Genomic DNA, 18,911 nt, shown 5'->3' with positions numbered 1-18,911 from the left:
TAAGAGAGGCCAGAGAGATGGGTTTTTTTGGGAAAACTTCTGATTTTTATGTGCTCCAACATAATAATTTTTTAAAAATTAAAAACACCAAGTTGGGCAAACAACCACTGATGACGATCTTCAGCTTGAGGCTGCTGGTGGCCAGCTCTAGTGGAGCACATGCTAAGATGTAGAGCATTCACACTTTCCAAACCTGTGGGGTGAAACACAGTACAAGTTGCTTGTCTGGGTGAGCAAGCAAAGGAGGTAAGAGGCACCTGCATTCTTTTGTTCCTTGGCCCCTGAGTGGGCAAATAAAGCCAACACACCATGACTAAGGAACATTAGCAAGTGGACTGTTAATGCATGGAAAACCACATGATCCTCAGAATCTGTTATGTGCAAAAGGTTAGATGCTTAGCTCCGAGAGACAGAGGAAACTCTAAAATATATATATATATATTCTTACCTTCCTGGAGGAGAAAAGGACTTACTGCCTAATGCAGATACCAGTTCATTACACAAGAGAAAAAAACTCCAGTCAATGTTACAGAGCTTACGGGAGTTTGGAGAAGGGAGTGGGTGTTCAGCCAAGAACAGACTAATGGATCAAAATGCTGGGAGAGGCAGACTGAGGCTTGAGCAGGCTGGAGGAGGGGGTAGACGGGGAAGGCTTTGAAACAGGCAGAGAAAGGGACAGGGTACATTGCCCCATACTAGTGAAAAACACTAACTCCTACACAGGTGCAGAGAAAACATTCATTCAGGAGCCCAAACATCAGTTGTTTACCCAAGAGCTAGTCTAAACCTCTGTGCCATGCATTCTCAATGGGAATGATATTACCCCCAAGGGGGTGAAAATTTGTTCTTGGGAGGGTAGAAAAAGCTTACTCCTTTTACATATAAAGCACAGATACACAGATAGTATATAAACAGATATACAGTCAATCTATGTTATTAAAATTTCATGGGGAAGGTAAATTAGGGAAAATGTCTAAAATGACTCCTTGGAGGTTTGATAATGAAAAAAAATTGAGAAACACTGCCTATCCTAATGCAAGTGGAACTACTAAGAAGCTGTTTTGGAGTGCTTCCTGCCCCACACGCACTCTGCCATACACGTGGCCCTTATCTCGTTTAATGTGCAAAACCACCTTTTAGGCAAGCCCCGTTGCTTTTCCTGTTTTACAGATTGGAAAACTAAGGCTCACAGAGAAGTTTTCCCAAAGTCATGCAGCTACTAAATTGACGGAGCTAGGATGAAAATCCAGTCTGTTCAACTGAAAGCCCGAGCTTTTACTTACCCTGCTAAGCTGCTGGGAAGAATCAGGGCAAAAGCAAACAGATTCCTAACCTCTGATCTACATAGAACACTGGAAATTAAGATCCTTAAAAAAAACACACACACAAAAAAACAACCAAAACAGTCAAGTATAGCTCCCTTTCTAGGTTCCATTGTAGGAAAAAGGTTGTAGCCCTTGCCAGAAAATATTGCAATGACTTCTATGGTGTTACCTATCCCAATAGATTCCTGAAGATGAACCCATGTTCATTCATGCATCCTCCAAGGCTTTAGATAATTTTCACAGTGTCACAGAACCTCATACACAGTAGGTGCTCAAGAAATGTTAACTGAATTAATAGCCACAATGATTATAATAATTGTTTCAGTTAGTTGTCTATCACAGTAATGCTGCATAACAAACAATTCCAAAAACCCAGTATTGTATGATAAATATTTCGCTCACACATTTCCAGGGTTGGTGAGGTTAGGCTGAACTAGACAGGGCTTGGCTGGGCTTAGCTCCAGGTTGCAGGTTCTAATTTAAGTCTGATCTCATTGTGCTTGGGCCGGTGGGCTACCTGGAAATTCTCTTCCCATGGTATAAGCTGAAAGTGCTCAAAGTGGTATGTAAAAAGATATGATGTCTCTGAAGACCATGGTTTGGAATGGCAAAAATTCACTTTTGCCATTGGTAAAAGTAAGTCATATGACCAAGCCCTACATCAGTGGAGCTAGTCACTGTGAAGGGAGGGTGTAATGTTCACTGGACAACAGTCTGTCACAATTATTAATATATCCTGATAGCCACCTATGTTCCGGGATTGTTCTAAGCACTTTACATCTATACGAGGGCCAGTTCCACCAACAATTCCATAGGGAGGTCTTATTCTGAGTCCTCTATTACAGACTGAAAATTTGAGGCTCATAGAGGGTAAATACCTTTTGCAAGGGCACACAGCTAGTAAGTAATAGAGCTGGGATTTGACACCAGGCAGCAAACTCCAGAACCTCCTGCAATGTAACTTCATGCTTTGTTCCTATCAAAATGTGCTCTTTTTCCTCTATTGAGGACTTCAGCCTTTAATTTTTATCATAGGTTAAATATAAAAATCTATTGAAATATGTCACTGCTATGTAGATGCTGAGAGCAGATTATGTCCCTAAGAAAATCATGCCATATTTCAGACATATTCATGTGCCATCATAAAATATCAGACCTGGAAGAAGCCTCTGTAATGACCTAGACAAATAGTTTTCAAACTCAGAGTTGTAACCCATTACTGGGTTGTGAATTTCATTTTAAAAATGAAATAGAATAGAGTGGAATACTGAGTAGGTCACCCAGTAACTTCTGACAGCAACTAAAATTACTTCAGTTCTGACCCTAACTCCTCAGAGTTGGGCCAGACCCCCCCAGGTGAGGGCAGTCTACGAGACCACCCTTCAGACACCAGCCGCCAGCTTGGAGGCCCAGGACGCCCACCCTTCTGCCCAACTGGCTACAGATGCTGGCGGTCCCACCACTCCCTTGGGCTCGATAATTTGCTGGAATGACTCACAGGACTCACCAAAAGTGCTATCCTTATGATGATAGTTTTGTTATAGTGAAAAGGACACAAATGGGGAGACACCAAAAGAAGAGAAGCAGAGGGCAAAGTCTCAGAGGCCAGCCCTCCGTGCCCCTCCACCTGGAGTCAGAGTGCATCTCCCTCCCAGTACAGTGATGCACCTTCTTGATCATGGAGGCTTCCCAAGCTTTGAGGGTCCAGAGTTCCTATGGAGCCTCGTTCTGGGCGTGCCTGGGGGAATCAGTGTTAATGTGGCTAAACCCCATCTCCAGCCCCCTCCCAGGTCCAGCCGATATGACCTGGCTCAAGCCCCAACTCCTGCATCCCATGGCTGCTCTTCTGGTATGGCCAGCCCCCCACCCCAAGACCACCTGTGAAGCTGGCCCCACCCTGTCATCTCCTTAGCATCAGCTGTCAGGTGTGGGGGTTGTATGGCCCTACCGTGAAGAACAAGGGCAAGTCCAAAGATTTAGAGGTTACCCTCCAAGAGGCCAGACCTCTTTTTGGAGGCCAAATTTATTACTATCCAAATAGAATAAGAATATATCAGCGTGCATTTCATGAAGTAAAACAGAGTGTTACTCTGTGAAACATTTTTTTCAGTTATATGTGTGTAGGTATGACCTGGATCTCAGTGTAACAGTTATTTTATTTTATTATTTTTTTGTAGGAGGTACTGGGAATTGAACCCGAGACCTCATACATTCAGGCACCGAACCACTGAGCTACACCCACTCCATATTGTAACAATTATCTTTAACCTTTACTTGTAGTCAGATGAAAACCACTTGACTGTTAAATTTAACAGCACTTTCTAGTGTGTATTATTGTCCTGTTTTTCACCAAAGTTCTTAATTACTAGTGAGGTTAAGGTCTGTGTTTTACTAACCATTATATGCTCAGGAATTTCTAGTGTGTTGTGTTAATTGGCATGTCTCCCTCCTCTTCACGGCAGTGAATCCTGCTTTCGCAGAAGGACATAGCCCCGATGATTCTTATGGAAATCCACCATTGGCAGCACATGATTGGCACAAGTCATCCCAAGGTAAGACTTAAATGGACAGTGGTCAAAAATCCAGCCCTGGAGAAGGAACATGTTCAAAGCCATCTAGACATTGCCAGTTCCTCTTGGCCTCTGGTGTCGTAGATGATGCCGTACTTATTTATCATGTAGACCTGCAGAATTTCTTGTCTTATGGATACCAAGGTGTCTTCCTTAGGAATCTTCTGGCTGCAAGTGACAGAAACCCTTATTAGTACTAGGCCAGAGGCAACAAATTAAAAAGAAACTTTGCCCTTTGATTATGTGTTGTCATTTAAAAGAATCTCTGCCTTCTGTTTCTAGAACCCTATTGTCTCTGCTGAGGGATTCTGTTTCTGATTTCTTACCTAGTTACTGAGATAGAACTCTCTCCAGGAAAACCCACCTCCTCCCGAGGGGACCTCTCTGAGTATAGATGTGGGGAATTAAGTTGCGATTTGGGTGTGGCTGCCTTGGAGATTTCATCCTGGCATTTTAGAAAATGTGATTGCCGCGTCCCTCGGTGACTGGTCGTCGCTTTCCTGACAGTTCCCAACAATGCCAGCGTGACTGCTGTATGAGCCCTCTGGAAGGCCACCCCAGCAGAGAATAAGGCTTGGAGCAGGCACGAGATGCTGTCTGATGACCGAGTGAATGAAATCATCGTAGAGGTGGAGAATGTTCCGCCTGGTGCCCCAAGCCTTCCATCCTCAAATCAGAATTTTCCAGATAAAGTGCCGGTGAACTCAGGCCTCAGGGTGGTCTCATCCATTTTTGACATGGACCTGACAGACTCTCAGAATTACAAAAAGAGCAAGCAGGTGACACGGTTTTCATCTGTGAACGAATCGATTTCTGAGACGCTTCACATCCCAGAATGCACAGGTGTAGACACTTCCTGTACATCACACGAAACCGCTCAAGGTAGTCAAACCCCGGGAAGAGGCGTTAGGCAGGGAGCAAGGGCGGCTTCCAAGCTGTCCACAGGGTTTTCCAGTTTTAAGAAGTCAGTAGGTGGCAGGTTTGGTAGGTGAACTAAGGGTGCTAGGCACGGAGGTGGAGGCCACTTCAAGAGCATCCTTCTCACAAGAGCCTGCCTTAGTCACGCTCACTTCCTAGGCCTGGCTCACTGCCTTTCTGCTATCCATTGAATTTAGTTTTATTTACACCCATACTCTACGCAGGTCCTCTTGACATTCCCATTTGCTTGATTAGAAAGTTGAGGCTCAGCGAAATTAAATAACCTGTCTTAAGTCACACAGCAAGTAGCTGCAGGTCTATCTGGTTTCCAAGTCCATGTCCACAACCACCATACTGACCTGGCTTGGCCCCGTGACTCCCTAGCCCGGTTTTAGGCAACATAGAATGCCTCCGTGCATTGTCCATCATGAAACTGAGTGTTAGGTGTGACATCTGAGGTCAAAAACAGATGTCATTTCTGTTTCATCCCACAAATATTCCAAGTATAAAGTCCAGCCACTCTCAATAGTTTCTGGAAGTTAATATCTATTCACAGGAAAGCATTTTTTGGGTTTAGTCCATTTACTGAAAACTGGGGCATCACCTCTCCCTCATTTCCATATTTTCCTCTCTTCCCCCCTTCTCCTTTCTCCCTCTCAAATGACTCCTCATTGCCTCTTAGGAGAGACACAAATTCCTTGTCTTTAGCAAAATGATTTGTTGGGCACCTTTTGGACACACCTCTGCACTTCAGTGACGTCTTTAAGCTAAACACAGTGCTTCCTTCGTGGGGAGTTCTGGCTCAGTGGTGTGACCAGGAGCCAGTCCACTCCTGTCCATCTTCAGTCTCCAACACATCTGCTTTGCCCAGCGCCCCCCCCCCCAAGCTGGTTCCCCAAGCTGTGACAAGATGGTGACAAGTCATTCCAGGTGTGACATGAAAACTCAACATTCAGAGGAAGATGGACCTGTCTTTTCCTGGTGTCTTGGTTTGCCAGGGCTGCTATGAAAAATACCACACACTGTGGGCTTAACAAGAATTTACTGTCTCATGGTTTTGAAGGCTGGCAGTCCAAATTCAAGATGTCGGCAAGGCCACGCTTTCCCCGGGATGGGTAGGGAGCTGGCGACGGCCGTCCTCTGTCCCATGGCGAGCCCTCTCTCCCTTGCATCTGCTCTTCTGTGTTCAAATATCCTCTCTTCATGGATGAAGACCCACCCTGATTCAGTTTGGCCTCACCTTAACTAAATCATATCATCTCTCAAAGCTCCTGTTTACAAACGGAATGTGGGTTAAGATTCAAATGTGTCTTTTGTAGGAGACATGATTTGACCCCCAACACCTTGTTAGTGATTGATTGACCAATTGAGTGAGAAGGAAGAAACCTTTCCAAGAAACTCCTCAGCAGACCACCCCTCACAGAACACTGGCCAAGCTTGTGTCACATGCCCCTGCCTATGTCAACTGCAACAGGGATAGGACCATTAGGACCAGCCTATACCTACCAGGGCCCCCTATGCCTGAAGCTCGGGCAGGTGGGGACGGGTAGATTCCCAAACAAAACCAGGATTCCATTTGGAAGGAGAGAATGATTTGGGGGCAGGCAACCAGCAGTATCTGCTACACTGACTGAAAATGTGAGAAAGAGGTAGGCAGAAAAGCATGTGACAATGGTCAAGGGATAGAAAGAAAGCCCTTGTATCTGGAGTGCAAGGGCAAAAGAGAGGGATGTGAGATTAAAATGAGAGAGGAGAGGTAGGCATTCCAAAGTGTGCAGGCTCTTTTTTTTTGTCTCTGTTTTTTTAGTGTTATATTAAAAAAATATGAGGTCCCCATATACCCCCCACCCCCTCACCCCACTCCTCCCATAACAACAACCTCCTCCATCATCATGAGACATTCATTGCATTTGGTGAATACATCTCTGAGCACCGCTGCACCTCATGGTGAATGGTCCACACCATAGCCCACACTCTCCCACAGTCCACCCAGTGGGCCATGGGAGGACATACAATGCCTGGTAACTGTCCCTGCATCACCACCCAGGACAACTCCAACCCCCGAAAATGCCCCCACATCACATCCTTCCTCCCGCTCCCTACCCCCAGCAGCCACCATGGCCACTTTCTCCACATCAATGCCACATTTTCTTTGATTACTACTAATCTCAATAGTGTGCAGGCTCTTGTTGGCTTTACTAACTGGTTTTTTGATGTGGGAAAAAGGAAAACTTCAAATTGGAATCGAGTGCAAATTACATCATTTACTTTGTCTTCAAAGTTTAACAAATATACATGCCTTCTTGTTTTTATTTGTTGTCTTGGGATTTCCTGACTCCTTATATTCTTTTTTCATTGTTCTCTTTTAAAAAACATGTTCTAACTGCAGCGCCATGTTTTGGCAACGCCATTCTTCTTTTAAGGAGAAAGCCTGAAACTCCGTTTGTTTTCTTTTCTCCTGTAGAACAAAAGTTAATCGCATCTCTGATACCCCTGGCACCTAGAGACAGAGATAAAGCCATCAGGAACCAGCCAAAAACCATGGAGGAGAAGAGGAACCTAAGGTATGGACCAGAGGCTTCTTTCCCAGACTTCACAAGAACCTCCATCTTTGACTTTTGCCGCACTTCAAAAAGATAAAACTAAGTAAATGTGGGAGAAGTACCATATATATATATTTCTTTCCAAATAATTTATGGGGCTATTCCCCGCTCCGGGCAGTGGAGCTTAATCCCCTCTCCCTTGGCTTGAGCGTGGACTGCACTTACTGATGTGCCTCCCAAGAGGAGAGTATGGGAAGGAAGGGAAAGCTTACTCGGCAGCGGAGAAGCCTGGCAAACACCACTTTGCGGGGTGATCGAGGTCAACATCCCCAGAGAGAAACGGTGTGATGAGGAGGGTACTTCCCCTCCGTGGGAAGAGCCCATAACCCCAGGCTAACCGTGAGAAAAACGGACAAACCCAAGGTGAGGGACATTCTACAAAATACCAAAACTGCCAAGGTCCTCAAAACCAAGGAAAGTCTGAGCGACTGTCACAGCCAAGAGGAACTAAGGAGAACAGGATGACTTAAGGCAATGTGGTCTTCTCAGTGGCAGTCCCGGACCAGGAAAAGGACATCGGTGGGAAAATGAGCAGTTGCCACAGAGTCTCGAGTTCAGTGAGAAGTGATGTTGGGTTCTCAGTTTTGGCAAACATACCAGGGAAATGTAAGATGTTAACAGGGAAACTGGGGAATATCTGGGAACTCTATGTACCACCTTGGCAACTTTTCTGTAAATCTCCCATTACTCTAAAATGAAAAGTTTCAAAAAAAGCTATGAGACCCCAGAAGCTTTCCCAGTGCAGAAATTCAAAATCAAGGTGAGGACTGTTTTAGCCTGCAGCCCTTCCATTTACTGTTTCTCAACTTTCTTTTCCTTTATTCAGTTTGTAATAGTCAGCAGAAGCTAGTCCAGGGGACAGAGCGATTTCTAATAAACAATTCAGCGGTCCCCACGCACTCCTCTAAGATGGGTGCTGAGGTTGCAAAGATAAATTTCAAAGCCTGGCAGGGGAGACAGACATGTGAACGAGTAACTTAAAAAGTGGCAGAAAAAAAAATCAGGCCCAATCAAGGGAGAAGGAGGATGCTGTGGGAGTGATAGGGTCGGCCTGGGCACGTGCTGAAACTTTAGAGGTGGTAACGTGAGGTGGGCGTTTGAGGTGGGCCTGGAGCGCCAGGAAGGCTCCGAACCAATGGCTGTGGCGAGTCCAGGGAAGGGTAGAGACTCTCGGTGCCCTTATCTTTCTCAAAACACAAGTTGGTTTTCACAGTCTTCAGTGGCTCCACGTATCATGAAGATAAAGTCCGCATCCTTCTGTTGCCCTTCCAGGGGCACTTTTCACCCTCGGCACCCGTTGCGTTTTGGGCTTGATAAATCTTTGTTGGGGGACTGTCCTGGGCACTGTAGGGTGTTTAGCAGCGTCCCTGGTCTCCACCCACTAGATGCCAGTAGCTTCCACCCCCCAAGTTATGACAAACAAGTCTCCAGACACTGCCAAATGTCCCCTCAGGAGCAAACTCAGCCCCTGGCTTGTGATTTGCACACCCTGATGGTCAGGTTGTCACTCATGTCCACCCCCATTCCCCTTGCTCATCCCATTCCAGCTCTACCACTCCCCAGCCCCCGCCCCCGGTGGCCTCCTTGCTGTCCTGCCCACCTTGGCACTTCACGCAGGCTCTTTCCCATGCATGGAGCCTTCCCTTATCCATATGTCTCCCCCTCACCTCTTTTAAGACTTTGATCAGATAGCACCTTATTTAAGATTGTAACATGGTCCCCACCCCAACATCTCCCACCTTCTTATCCTGCTCTGTTTTTTTTCTTTTTCTTTCCCATAGTACAAATCACTTTCTACTAGGTGATTGACCGATTTATTATTTTATTTGTTTATTGTCTTTTGCTTCCACCTGGGATGTCAGCTGCATGAGGCAGGAAAAGCGGTCCCTCTTGCTCACCATCTGGGACCATGCCTGGGTTCTCAAAGGCATTCAGTAATTACTTTTGAGTGAATGAATGAGACCTTGGTATCTCTCACTTTTTTCCTGCCATTCCCCTCAGGAAGATTATTGACAGAGAGAAAAGCAAACAGTCCCATCGTATCCTTCAGCTCAACTGCTGTTCTCAGTGTTTGAACTCCATTTCACTGGTAAGTCAGCCTTTACTGCAATCAGTAAAATGGACAGGGCAAGGGCGAAAGCAGGAAGATGGGAAAATGGGGATGAAAGAGGACCAAAGGGCGTGCTTATTAGGGAAGAGGACCCCAAATCCTCTTCCATTGCTCAGAGCCATAGAAATTGGATCAGCAGAGCTGGGGGAAATGAGGTGGGCAGGGGGAAGGTGAAAGGTTGCTGAGTCAGTTGCACAACAGCAATATCTTCACCTTATTCACCAGCAAAGCTGGAAAACCAGTCCTCGTACTCTACCTAGATGGCGGGCGCGAGGATTAGATGGGCATCAGGGGCGCGAGGATGAGATGGGCGACAGGATTGGATGGGCAACTCTGGCAGCAGCAGCCATTCTTGCTATTACGGTGTCTGGAGCACCTGTCAAGCCACCTGCTTTGCATCCTCCCTGCAGACTTACCGGAGATCCAAGAGCAGCCTGTCGGAACTCCTCAATCGCGTCAACCTGTGGCAGAAGACGCTCAAGAGCATTGGCGGCAAGTTTGGAACCAGCGTGCTCTCCTACTTCAACTTTCTGAAGTGGCTGTTGAAGTTCAACATTTTCTCCTTCATTGTAAACTTCAGCTTCATCGTAATCCCTCAGCTAACCGTGCCTGAGAAGAACAGCCTCCAGTTCACTGGGTTGGAATTTTTCACAGGGGGGGTAAGTTCTCCATCTCCCCTGCACCTTGGAACACCACCCTCCCACCCCCCCATTCAGCACCCTAGAGACCAAGGCTCATACTTGACTCATCACCTCGCCCAACTCTTTCATTTTGCCTGCGGTTAACTGATAGAGAAAGTGGGGTGTTTACAAATTTTTCCCCTAGAAATAACCCCTATACCAGTGAAATTGCTGTCTCTGAGGTAACCGCGGTTAAACAGTTTGATGTGTTGTTGTCAAGACTCCTATACATTTAGGGACACACATTTGCATGTACAGGGGTCTGCTTATTTTCACAAAAGTGGAATTATTCATTATATACTGTCTACAGTTTGATTTTTCTTTCATCTAACAACATGTAGTGGATATCTTCCTGGATGGATACTCAGATCTACCTTTCCTTTCTTTTATTTTTATTTCTGCAAAACACAGTGCTTTGTTTGGAAAATTTCATACAGAAAAGAACAAGCAAAAAGTGAAAGTCCGTTTTATCCTTCTTCTCTTGTCCAACTCCATATTTCAGAGTGTATCCTTGTAGACCGCTCTCCTTCCTCCAGACATAGAGCTAGATAAATAAATATTCATTCTTTTGAAAAATAATGAGAGGATTGTACTATAATTCTTGCTTAGTAACTTTTTTCACTTCACTTTGTATCTTGGAATCTATGTAGAATCACATTATTCTTTTTAAGAGCAGCCATAATTTACTTACCCAGCTCTCCGTTGAAGTATATAGTCCCTGCTCTCGTGACTTTACCTTGTGGAAGGGACTTTTGCCATTGAGTTCTGAATCATAAGGATTGATAAACTATCGCCTGTGGGCCAAATGCTACCTATTTTCCTACGTCCTGGAATCTTAAGGATGTTTTTTATATTCTTAAATGGTTGGAAAAAATCCGAAGAATAGCATTTAATGAAACATGAAAATTAAATGAGTTGCAAATTTTAGGGTCCATAAATAGTTTTATTGGCACACAGCCATGTCCCTTCATTTACATTTTGACCAGATTATTTTTACCCTGAGCTGTTGTCATGGTGAACATATGACCTGCAAAGCCAAAAATATTTTCTCTCTGGCCCTTTGCAGAAAAATTTGCTAATCTCTGCTGTAGAATGTTCAAAGTATGATATTCCATATGTCTTTTTTCCCCCTTTCCCACCAATTCCCCCCCTTGGGATGGATACCTTTAAAAGTGGAATTACTGATGTTAATTTCTGCATCATTTTTTCTCATTACTATGTAAATGTATATACATATATATGTATAAAGCATTTTATTATGAAAAATTTCAGGTGTACAGAAAAGTAAAGAGTAGCATAATAAACACTTGTATACCTACCACCTGGATTTAAAACTGTTAACATTTTACTATATTCATCTTATTATTTTTGGAGCTTTATCTATCTACCTACCTACCTATCTATCTACCTACCTACCTATCTATCTACCTACCTACCTATCTATCTATCTATCTATCTATCTATCTATCTATCTATCTATCTATCTATTTATTTAAAGGAAGTACTGGGGAATGAACCTGGGACCTCTTACATGGGAAGAAGGTGCCCAAACCACTGAGCTACACCTTCTCCCTTGGAAGCATTTTAAAGTAAATTACAGGTATCAGGACATATCACTCTGATATTCTTCAACATGCATCTCTAAAATATAAGGACACTTTCTAGCAGCCAAATAATTATTACCACACTTAACAAAATGAACAACAATTCCCATCCTCAAAAATCTAGACTGTATCACATTTTCCCAATTGTCCCCAAAACAACTTTCATAGCTTGCTTATTCAGGCTAGGATCCAATTCAAGACCACACATTGCACTTGGTAGTTTTTTCTCTTAAGTCTCTATTTATCTAGAACAATCCCTCCAGCCCCACCCCCTTTTCCTTGACATTGGCTTGTTGCAGAAACTGGGCCAGTTGTCCTGTAGATGCTAATATCCTGCTGTCTTAGTTTCCGGGAATGCCATAACGCATACCACAGACTGCTTGGCTTAAACAACAGGAATGTGTTGTCTGGCTGGTTTGGAGGCTACAAGTCCAAAATCAAGGTGTCAGCAGGACCATGCTTTCTCTGAAGGCTGTGGGGTTCTGGCCATGACTCACAGCTAGCCTTGGCTTGGTCTCTGCCTCCGTCCCAGGCCATCTGCCTCCTTCTGTCTCCCACTCGCCGCGCTCAACTTGCCTCTGCCAAGAAGGACCCCGGTCATAGCGGCCGAAGGGCCTTCCTGATTCAGTCGGCCTCATCTTGACTAAGAGGCTCTTTGAAGATTCTACTCACAAATGGATTCACAGCCCCCGGACCTGGGGTTAGGACTTGAGTGCGTCTTTGCGGGGCGCATGATGCAATCCACAATACCTACCTTCTGGAATTGTCTGTTTCCTTATGGCCACTCTAGACTTGTTCCTCTAGCCCCTTATTTCCTCTAAATGGAAATGTAGATCTGTAGATTTGATTTGTTTCATATTTTTAAAAAATATTTTTTTACCATAATACTTAAAAGTGGCAGGGACACACACTGGCTGGCTTTCAGTGATGCTTTGCTTGGCCCCCATCCATCCATCCTAAAGGTGGGTTGGTCTGGGATTCCTTTCCAGCTCTGAGAGCTGGTGATAAAAACCATCTAGGTTCTCAGTGCCTGCGGGTGCTCCTTGCTTGGCAAACTACAGGCTAAACTGATTGACCCGAGCCACTTGCAGACCGAAGCGAACTCTGCTGGCTTTCTTGAGACTTCTACCTGACCAAGGGTTTGTCGCCCCTTTCAGGGTTACTTCACGGACACAGTGATGTACTACGGCTTTTACACCAATTCTACAATCCAGCACAGGAGCAGCGGGGTCTCTTACAATATGCCGCTGGCCTACATATTCACAATCGGAGCGTGTTTGATCGTCTGCTTTTTCAGCTTGCTGTACAGGTATGGAGCGTCTGCATTTCCCAATTCTAAGGCACTTTTTAGATTTCGGCAAAATCTGAGACTCAAAAATCACCCACAAAACAGTGATTTTGATTTTCTGTTGCTGCCCGTTTTTTTTTTTTTCTTTATCCTGCAATGTAAAATCATCAGTTCAGATAGAGGAAGAGAGGTATTTGTCTGCTTTTACAAGAAATTTGTCAGTCTGAAGATCAAGATGCAATAATCCAACGTGGAAGGACACGGTGGACAGCTCTCAAAGAGGAGGGCCAGATGGAAAAATCCACGTGTGAAATGCTCCTCCATTGCCATAAGTCAAATGAAAATGAGGTTTCATTTTGTCCTCTCAAACTAGGAAATATTTCTTAGCTGATACTCGGTGGTGGCAGCTTCCATTTTATTCAACATTCCTGACATGCTGGACTCGGTGCTTCTTGGTTCTGATTTGAATGAATCCTCCTGACATCCCCAGGATAGTAACAGCTGCCTTAGTACTGACTGTCCTAAGTGCTTCATTGATATTTGTGGAAGGCAGAATAATGGCCCCCCAAAGATGTCTATGTCCTAGTCACCTATTCTCACAAACGCAATCACAGCAAGGAGACAGGAGGGCTGGAGTCAGGGAAGGGGATGCGATGATGAAGCGGAGGTCAAGGTGACACAATTGCTGGAAGGGGCCAGGAGCCAAGGAATGGGGGTGGTCTCCAGCAGCCGGAAAAAGCAGGGAGTCCCCAGGGCCCCCCAAAGGGACCAGCCTTGCTGACCCCTTAATTTTCACCCTGGAAGACCCATTTTCTGACCTCTGATACCCAGAGCTGTCGGATAACAAATGCGTGTGGTGTTTAAGCCATGGAGTTTGTGGCAATTTGTCATACCAGCCCTTGGAGACGAATACAATTCTCATAACAATTCTGTGAAGTTATACTATTTTTATTTCCATTATAAAGGCATGGAAACGGAAGCTCAGAACAGTTCATTAATATCACAAAGATGCCCAGCTGGCAAGCCAGGCCTGTCTGACCCCAAAGTCAGTCTCTTAACCGTTACTTTCACGACCACACGTTTCCCAGGGAAGGGCTTGGGTGGCCCTTTGAAGTTAATGATAGGGCTCTTTCGCCGTTAATGATAGGACTTTCCTGAGTTTTATTCCCCGCCTGTGTAATAACCCTCGTGTCTTCTGGTTTCTGCCTTCCCTAGCATGGCCAAGTATTTTCGGAACAACTTCATTAATCCCCACGTTTACTCCAGAGGGATCACTAAACTTATATTTTGCTGGGACTTCACTGTCACTCACGAAAAAGCTGTGAAGCTGAAACAGAGGAATCTTAGCACCGAGATAAGGGTAAGGCAAGTCTGCTGATACCCACCTTCCCACAGCCACTCTCCTTTCCTCCTTCAGTATGTTTATAACTTTTTAAAAAATAGATAATGAATTATGTTTTGTTGCCCATGCGGTTGGCAAAAAAAATAAAGAAATAAAAATAGTCATAATGCCTGGGGCTGGTGATAGTGTAGGGAAATGGGCATTTTCACATGACATTGGTGCAGCCTTACTGGAGGGCAGTTTAGCAATTTATTTCAACATTTTAAAGGTGTGTATGTCTTGACCCCACAGCTTAAGATTTAAAATTTTATCCTAGGGTCGTGGTTTTCAAGGAGGGACAGTTTTGTCCTCCAGGGGATATTTGGCAATGGCTGGAGACTTTGGTACAACTAGGAGCAGGGGTGCTACTGGCATCTAGTGGGTAGAGGCCAGGGCTGCTGCCAAACGTCTTGCAATGTGCAAGACAGTCCCTGCAGCAAAGAATCATCTGGCCCCAAAGGATAGGAATTCTATGAGAATGCCCTTAGAGGAACCCGATGGTACAGCATAAGTGTACCATAAGTGCTGCTTATTTGAATTAGAAAAAAGAAGTGATGAATGCATATATACGTGAGTACACCAAATACCATGGATTGTAGTTTGGATGCGCTGTATGCTTTATTAATATGTATCAATACAATTGAATCGTTTGTAAAAGCTATAAAATAACCCAATAGTACACAAATAGAGGCATGATTAAATAGATGAAGGTGCGCCCATCCAATGGGTCACTAAATGCAGTAGGTAAAGGCCTGAGACCTACAAGCCCCCAGTAAACATCAGCCAAGGGATTACCGGCAGCTTGCAAGAGCCAGTTGGTGGCCGTGTGCATAGTCATATTAAGTGAAAAATAAATCAGGAGCCCCTGAAGGCTGCGGTGGGCTGGCTCCCCTGGGAGGGGGCGGGAGTCTAGTGCTAACAGGAGGCCTGGGGATTCTGGGAGTAGTGGATGTGGGAGGAGAGATGTGGCGAGCCAGGTAGGGTGGAGATTCGCACCCAGTGCTCCAGTCCCTCATCGCTCACACCGAATGGTTTCAGCTTTTAAGTACTGGGCTGAGCTTTTTTGCTAAGAAATTGGGAAGGAGGCAAAGGATGTTTTGGCCACAAGCTACAGCCTCGCAGTGTCACGGCGACTGGGCCGTAGTTCCAACAAGCCAGGTGGGTGGGCTGGCTCTTCCATTACGAGGGACCTTATGGCAAAAGCCACTTACAATTTGTTTTTTCTTGGATCTGGAAGAATGCCTATCTGTCCGTAACAGTGCTTCTCAGCCAGGGGCGATTTTGCCCCCTGCCCCCCAGGGGGCATTTGGCAATGTCTGGAGATTTTTTTTGATTGTTGCAGCCGTAGGTTTTGCTGCTGGCATCCCGGGGTAGAGGCCAGGGGTGCTGCCCAATATCCTACAATTCACAAGACACCCCCACCCCCAAGAAGCATCCGGCCTCGTGTCCACAGTGCCAAGGTTGAGAAGCCCTGGTCTACAGAAGCAAACTATTGAAGGAAAGAGCAAGGAGAATTTTTAAGCAAAGGGGCTTTAATAAGAAGGTTGCAGATGTTGTCTTCCTGTGATTCCCAAGATTCTTTAAGAAAGAGCTCGGCGACTTCAACGTGCCTTCTTCAAGAACATGACCCCAGGTTATTAGTCCTGTCTGTTCCTCTAAGACGGAAAAGGTGTTGAGGTGGCTATGGGGCTCTTGGCCCCATTCGAGATTTTCCCCAGGGGCTCCCATACTCCCCGCCCATCATTAGCTTTCCTCTCTCCCTCTGGCCTGTGGTCTTGGGATGGGTTGGGTCTCCAGTGTTCACCTGGTGGGGGTCGGGGAGCAGGACTTTGCCAGCGGCGGACAGGGGTTGTGAGTCAGCTTCGATTCTTTGTCTTTACAGGAGAACCTGTCGGAAATCCGTCAGGAGAAAATCAAGTTGACGCTGAAACAGCAGCTGAGTCGCTTGTCCGCCCACGTGGCCGCCTGGGCTGTCTCTACCACGGTGGCCGTCGCCTGCTGCGTAGCCGTTTACTACCTGGCCGAGGAGAACTCAGGGGTAACTGCGGGGAGGCTGGAGCACCAGGGCCCAGGGCAGAGAGAACCAGGTGACGGGCTGGGGTGGCAGAAGGGGAGAGTGGCGAGAGCCCGACACTGTAAGTGGAGTCCCCATCCAGGAGCACCAGCACCGCCTGGAAAATGGTTTTTAGAAAATGCAGAGTCCTGGGTTCCTCCGCTGACCTGCTGGCTCAGAACCGGCCTCTCAGCAAGGTCCCTGGTGATGGGAATGCACAGTATGAAAGGAGAAGCTTTGGGCACATGTGAGAGAGAACCTGGGCTGCAGACCTGAGTTCCAATTCTGGTTTCTTCCTTTAATATTTTATCCCTAATGGCTGACACAGTGCCCAGCACGGAGAAGATGCTCAACAAATATTATAAACCGATGGATTTGGGCAAGTTATTACATCTTTCTGAGCCCTGGATTTCTCATCCAAACTGGGAATGATAAGGCTTTGTTGGTGTGTGGTCAGGATTAGAGGTACATTTTGTGGAGGGTCTACCCAGTGCCTGGCCCTGTGGGGAATAAAGAAATGCTAGCTTTTTAAACATTTTTTTTTTTTTAAGATTTATTTTTATTTATTTAATTCCCCTCCCCTCCCCCGGTTGTCTGTTTTCTGTGTCTTTTTGCTGTGTCTTGTTTCTTGTTTCTTTGTCCGCTTCTGTTGTCGTCAGCGGCACGGGAAGTGTGGGCGGCACCATTCCTCGGCAGGCTGCTCCCTCCTTCCCGCTGGGCGGCTCTCCTTATGGGTGCACTCCTTGCGCGTGGGGCTCCCCTACGCGGGGGACACCCTGCGTGGCGCAGCACTCCTTGCGCGCATCAGCACTGCGCATGGGCCAGCTCCACGCGGGTCAAGGAGGCCTGGGGCTTGAACCGCAGGCCTCCCATGTGGTAGACGGACGCCCTAACCACTGGGCCAAAGTCCGTTTCCCGCTTTTTAAACATTTTATTTTTTAATGGCTTCGGCTCTGAGATGAGTTAGCTGGGTAGCCTGAGCTACTGTAGGTTTCCGTTTCCTCCTCTGGAAAATGGGGCTGGTGGTATGGAGTTTACCAAGCTTTAGAATTGTGGTGCAGGTCAGTCTACTATGTCACATTGTTTAATGGCTTTCCATTACTGTCAAAACAAAATCTATCCTCCATGGCATGTCCGACAGATCTTTTATGATCTGACCCCTGCCTGCATCTCCAGCCTCAACACCCCACAACCACCCACACCCCACACCAGCAACACTCATTTGACCCTAGTTCCCTGAACGTGCCATGCCTTTCCTCATCTCTAGATGCTCTAGATGAAAGCACACAATTCGTTCTCCACTCCGCACTTCCCTTCATCTGGCAAAGTCTTCTTTCTCTTCTTTTTTTTTTTTTTTTTTTAAAGATTTATTTGTTTATTTAACTTCCCCCCCTCCCCTGGTTGTCTGTTCTTGGTGTCTATTTGCTGCGTCTTGTTTCTTTGTCCGCTTCTGTTGTCGTCAGCGGCACGGGAAGTGTGGGCGGCGCCATTCCTGGGCAGGCTGCTCTTTCTTTTCACGCTGGGCGGCTCTCCTCACGGGGCGCACTCCTTGCGCGTGGGGCTCCCCCACGCGGGGGACACCCTTGCGTGGCACGGCACTCCTTGCGCGCATCAGCGCTGCGCATGGCCAGCTCCACACGGGTCAAGGAGGCCCAGGGTTTGAACCGCGGACCTCCCATATGGTAGACGGACGCCCTAACCACTGGGCCAAAGTCCGTTTCCCTTCTTTCTCTTCTAGAGCATGGCATGGAGGTTGCCTCCTCCAGGTAGCCTTCCCTCAACACCACCGCCCTTGCCTCTGCCAGGCATTCCCTCTTCCCTTATCACACTCAGTGCCTGATTACTTGTCTGTTTCTTCAAAAGACTGTATTCCAGCACCTGGGCTGATACCTGGCACATAGTAGGTGCTCGACCAAATGACTGAAGCCCTAAGGAAATGGATGTGGGATTGTACAGACCTAAGGGCTTGCCATTACCCACACTAAGGCCTGCCCTGGAAGAGGGGAAATTGAGTCGTGGTATAAAGAAGTCATCTCAGTTTCTCCTCCACCCACTGCCACCTGAAGTGAAGGGGGCGGCTAAGGAGGAAAGGAGAGAGGTGGAACTGTTCCTTTTTTTTTTTCTTTTTTGAGGTACCGGGGGCTGGGGACTGAAGCCAGCTCTCACCTACTGAGCCACATCAGCTTCCCTGAGTTGTTCTTTTCTTTTTTTCCATTTGTTTTCCTCGTAGTTTGTTTCCTTTCAGGAGGCACTGGGAAGTGAACCCAGGACCTCCCGTGTGGGAGGCAGGCGCTCAACTGCTTGAGCCACAGCCACACCCCCATTTGTTAACACCTGCGGGGGGGGGCACTGTCCACTCTGACTTCTACAGCTTGATGT

At 46.4% G+C, this 18,911-nt stretch overlaps 1 protein-coding gene across 3 annotated transcripts in view; it reads left to right on the top strand.

Moving 5' to 3' along the window:
• Window positions 1-18,911, top strand: part of TMC5 (transmembrane channel like 5) — an 86,604-nt gene that overhangs the window by 43,035 nt on the left and 24,658 nt on the right. For 2 of the 3 annotated variants that reach the window (XM_012522164.4, XM_012522165.4), the window contains exons 5-11: window positions 3,788-3,877; window positions 7,278-7,377; window positions 9,418-9,505; window positions 9,937-10,185; window positions 12,968-13,119; window positions 14,314-14,458; window positions 16,362-16,517. In XM_012522164.4, the coding sequence (XP_012377618.1) occupies window positions 3,788-3,877; window positions 7,278-7,377; window positions 9,418-9,505; window positions 9,937-10,185; window positions 12,968-13,119; window positions 14,314-14,458; window positions 16,362-16,517 (980 nt within the window). Of the gene's footprint in view, window positions 1-3,787; window positions 3,878-4,401; window positions 4,778-7,277; window positions 7,378-9,417; window positions 9,506-9,936; window positions 10,186-12,967; window positions 13,120-14,313; window positions 14,459-16,361; window positions 16,518-18,911 lie in introns of those variants that run through there. The other variant, XM_058286368.2, reaches the window with a different exon arrangement.

This window comes from Dasypus novemcinctus, chromosome 23 (assembly GCF_030445035.2).
Source record: "Dasypus novemcinctus isolate mDasNov1 chromosome 23, mDasNov1.1.hap2, whole genome shotgun sequence".
Lineage (NCBI taxonomy): Eukaryota > Metazoa > Chordata > Mammalia > Cingulata > Dasypodidae > Dasypus > Dasypus novemcinctus.
Note: the sequence above shows the minus strand (reverse complement) of the source record. Positions and strands in the feature narration are given on the sequence as shown.